General features: G+C 70.2%; 1 protein-coding gene across 1 annotated transcript; it reads left to right on the forward strand.

Annotated features, from left to right (window-relative positions):
- Positions 1–463: 463 nt before the first annotated feature.
- LOC113981122 (anti-Muellerian hormone type-2 receptor-like) lies at positions 464–4,190 on the forward strand (the record flags this gene model as incomplete). Its single annotated transcript, XM_027708356.1, has 8 exons — positions 464–476; positions 573–723; positions 1,357–1,481; positions 1,870–1,959; positions 2,334–2,443; positions 2,901–3,125; positions 3,816–3,930; positions 4,030–4,190. Coding segments are annotated over exons 1-8 (990 nt in total), but the record flags the coding sequence as incomplete, so codon positions are not given.
- Positions 4,191–4,560: the final 370 nt, after the last annotated feature.

The following is a 4,560-nucleotide window of genomic DNA, read 5'->3' on the forward strand; positions in this document are numbered from 1 at the left end:
GCTGTGGGGACAGGGGACACTGAGGCACAGAGCTTGATTTGGGGGACTGGGGCTGTGGGGATGGGGGAGACTAAGCCACAGAGCTCGATTTGGGGACTGGCGGTGCCTTGGGGGGGTGTTGGGACTGTGGGGACAGGGGACACTGAGGCACAGAGCTCGATTTTGGGGGGCTGGAGCTGTGGGGCTGAGGGAGACTGAGGCACAGAGGTCGATTTGGGGTGTTGGGGCTGTGGGGACAGGGGACACTGAGGCACAGAGCTCGATTTTGGGGGGTTTTGTCGGGGTGCCAGGTGATGCAGGGCGGGGGGCCAGGGCTGGCTCCCCACCAGGACTGGCTCACTCCTCCCTGGTGCGGGGGCAGCACCTTCCTCCTCCTCCTCCTCCTCCTACTCCTTCTCCTTCTTCTCCCCGGGCCGCTCCACTTCCCACCGGCCCCCGCACGCTCCGGCCCGCGGAGGCTCCCATGGGGCGGCCAGGTGGGTGCTGGGGGGCCCCAACCCGGCTGGAGGGGGGGTGTCTTTTTTTGGGGGGCTGAGAGCCGCCACCCACCCGTGTGTGTCCCCCCCCCCCAGGCCCCCGCAACCTGAGCTGCGTCTCCTACAAGCACCCGAGCGTGCGGGGCGGGCTGGGGGGCGCGGGGGGGGGCGGCGGCCGGGGCCGTGCGCTGCCCCCCCGGGCAGTGCTGCATCGGCATCTGGAACCGCAGCCACGCGCTGGTGCAGGGTGAGACCCCCCGGGCTGGGCGGGGGTCGGGGGGCTGCGGGGGATTGGGGTCCTGCCCCGGCGGGATTTTGGGGCTGGGGCAGGATGGAGGGTCCTGCCCTCGGGGGGATGGGGGGGGGGGGCAAGGGGGCTCGGCCCGCCCGGGGGGGGGGTGGGGGGAGGGGGGGGGGGCTGGGGCAGGGAGCGGGGGCTGAGCCCACCCTGGGGGGGGGCTTTGGAGGAGGCTGCTGGTCCCTCCCCAGAGCCTGCGCTTGACCTTGGCCTTGAGAAGTGGCTGCGGCGGCGCTGGGAGGGAGCGGCTGCGGGGGGGTCCCGGGCAGGGGAGTGCCAGGCGTGAGGGGTCCCGGAATAGGGGGGCTCCCAGGGAAGGGGGGGACTGCCAGGGAGGGGGAGTGCCAAGTATGGGGGGTCCCAGAATAGGGGGGTTCCCGGGGAAGGGGGGTGGGTGCCAGGGAGGGGGATTGCCAGGCATGAGGGGTCCTGGACAGGGGTGTCCCACCTGTCCCCCTGCCCCATCCCCGTCTCGAGGTGCCCCCCCCAGCACCTCCGGGGTGCCCCAGTGACGGTGACACTGTCCCCAGGCTGCTGGGGAGGTGGGGGGGCCGCCTGCCCCTCGCCCACCTGCACCCCCAGCCCCGCGGGACCCCCCGGAGGTGCCGTCCTCGTGTGCCTGTGCCACGGCCACCTCTGCAACGGGAACACCACGGTGACAGGGACGGGCACGGGCGTGGGGCTGGGGGGGCCCCACCAGGGCCCAGGTACGGGGGGAGCACTGGAGGGGGGGCGGGTGGGACACACCGGGAGGCGGGGGGGTTCTGGAGGACACTCGGGGGTGGGACTGAGGACACACGGGAGACTGGGGGGACCCACGGGGAACCCTGAGACGTTCAGGGGACCCACGGGTGGATGTGGGACCCATGGGGGGATGGAGGCACAAATGGGGGGGTGGGACCCATATGGGACTTGGGGGGGACCTGGGACCACAGGGGACCTGGGGGGGACTTGGGGACCCATGAGGGGGCCCTGGGACTCACGGGGGTCTGGGGAACCCACGGTATCCCCTAAAAAGGCCCCCCATCCCCACCCTGGTTGCCTGGGTCCCCTCCAGGTGGGGGGGCCCTGTGTCACCTCAGCCTCTGTCCCCAGTGCCCGGCCGGGGGGGGTCCACGGGGACCCTGTGGCTGTGGGGGGCCGGCCCCCTCCTCCTCATCCTCCTCACCTGCCTGGGCATCCTCGGTAGGGATCGGGACACGGGGGGCATGGGGGGACCCCCGGGCACAGGCACCCGTGTCCCCTGGGTGTCCCCAAATGCCACATCCTTGATGTCCCCAGGGTGCGGGTCTCCTGGGGTGGGTGGGTGGGGTCCCCAAGTGTTGTGTCACCCTGTCCCTGGGGCAGGGGGGTCCCTGCTATCCTGGGGACCCCTGGGTGGGTGGGTCCCAGGTGGGGTGTCCCCAGGATGCAGGAGCCCCCAGATGTGGGGATCCCCCTGTCCCCCCAGGCAGGGGGTCCCTGATGTCCCCAGGCCCTGTGTCCCTGACTGGGGGGGTTCCTGGGTGGGGGGTCCCCGGGTGGGGGTGTCCCCGGTGTCCCCCATGTCCCCCATCCAGGGCTGCGACGGACAAGGGCCCACACGGGGCAGCCACCCCGGGGGGGGCGGAGAATCGGGGTCCCCCCGGAGCCCCCCAGCCCCGACCTGCCTGCGCTGCACTTCCTGCAGGTACAGGGCACTTGTGGGTGGGGGACACCCAAGGGGGGGCACCCAATGGGGGGGAAGCCACTGGGAGGGGGCATCCATGGGCAAGGGGCATCCAACGGGGGGGCATCCAAGTGGGAGGGCAGTTAAGGAGACTGTACTGGGGGGTCACTCATGGAAATGTGTGAAGGGATTAGGGGGGTACCCATGGGGGTGGCACAACGAAACATAAGGCTGACAGTACCGAGGGGTGCCCAGGGTGTGGGACACCGGGACAGGGCACACGAAGGGGTTAAGGGGGCACCCGTGGGGGTGGCACAATGAAACACAGGGCTCAGAGTGCCCGGGGGTGCCCAGGGTATGGGGGACAGCAGGACTGGGCACACCCGTGGGTGCCTGGGGATGAACATCCCTGGGTGTTGGGGTGCCCGGGACTGGGGACACCCCGACAATCCCGACTGTGTCCCTTCCCCTGGGGCAGGTGCTGCAGTCGGGGCGGTTCTCGGCGGTCTGGAGGGGGACCCTTCGCCAGCGGCCCGTGGCCATCAAGGCGTTCGCGGCGGGGGCTCGCGGGCGCTTCGCGGCCGAACGGGCCGTGCACGCCCTGCCCCTGATGGAGCACGAGAACGTGGCCCGGCTGCTGGGCACGAGGGGCGCCGGGCCCCGCGCCCGCGGGGGGCTGCTCGTCCTGCAGCTTTACCCGGCCGTGAGTCCCCATGGGGGGCACGGGGGAGGGGGGCAGCGGCTTGGGGGGTCAGGGGAGTGTGCGAGGCTCAGGGGGTGCTCAGAGGGTGCAGAGGTTGCTGGGGGCTGCACAGGTGTGCCTGGGCTCTGTGGGGGGGTGGACAGGTGTGGACAGGTGTGCCCCGGCTGGGGGGGTGCACAAGTGTGTACAGGTGTGTACAGACTGTACAGATGTGCCCAGGTGTGCCCGAGTGTGTACACATGGGCAGAGGTGTCCCTGGGCTGTGGGGGGTTGCACAGGTGTGTACAGGTGTGTACAGGTGTGGCTGGCCTGGGGGTTGTGGTATACAGGTGTGCCCAGGTGTGTACAGGTGTGCACAGGTGCGCCCAGGCTGTGGGGGGTTGCATAGGTGTGCACAGGTGTGCACAGGTGTGTACAGGTGTGCACAGGTGTGTACCAGAGTGCATAGTCTGTGTGGTTGTGCACAGGTGTGCCCAGCCTGGGGGGGGTGCACAGGTGTGCACAGGTGTGTACAGGTGTGCCCAGTCTGGGGGAAGGGATGCACAGGTGTGCACAGGCCATGGAGGTGCCCACCCCAGTCGGGCCCCTGCTGTGCACACCCCATAACTCAAGGTGCCCCAACCCCCTTGGGGGGGGACGAGGGGGAAGGGCTGCCCCACGTGCCCACCCGTGTCCCCCCCATGTCCCCAGGGGTCCCTGCGTGACTTCCTGGGGCAGCACGTGGGCACGTGGGCGGGCAGCGTGCGCCTGGCGCTGTCCCTGGCCCGTGGCTTGGCCTTCCTGCACCAGGAGCTCTGGCGTGACGGTGAGCGTGGCCCCCCTGCCCCAAGCTCTGCCGGGGGGTCCCCCCACCCTGTCCCCCACCCACCCTGATCCCCCCCCCGTCCCCCCTGTGCCCCCCCAGGGCTGTACAAGCCCAGCGTGGTGCACCGGGACCTGAGCAGCCAGAACGTGCTGGTGCGGGAGGACGGGACCTGCGCCATCGGGGACTTCGGGCTGGCGCTGGCGCTGCCACCGCGCGCCCAGGACGGCACCGGGGCACAGCACAACGTGGCCATCCACAAGGTGGGGGGGTGGGGGGGGATGGGGTGGGATGGGGTGAGGTGGGATGGGATGGGATGAAGTCAGATGGCACAGGATGGGTCATGATAGAGTGAGACAGGATGGGTTAGGATGGGAAGGGAAGGTGACAGGCCAGGGATGGGGATGGGATGGGAAGGGAAGGGAAGGCAAGGGATAGGGATGGGATGGGATGGGATGGGATGGGATGGGATGGGATCGGACATGATGGGGTGGGAGAGGATGGGGATGGGATGGGATGGGACGGGACGGGACGGGACAGGACAGGACAGGATGGGATGGGAAGGGATGGGACATGATGGGGTGGGAGAGGATGGGGATGGGATGGGATAGGATGGGATGAGACAGGATGGGA

This window comes from Neopelma chrysocephalum, unplaced genomic scaffold, assembly GCF_003984885.1.
Source record: "Neopelma chrysocephalum unplaced genomic scaffold, ASM398488v2 Primary Assembly neopelma1_96128, whole genome shotgun sequence".
Classification (NCBI taxonomy): Eukaryota; Metazoa; Chordata; class Aves; order Passeriformes; family Pipridae; genus Neopelma; species Neopelma chrysocephalum.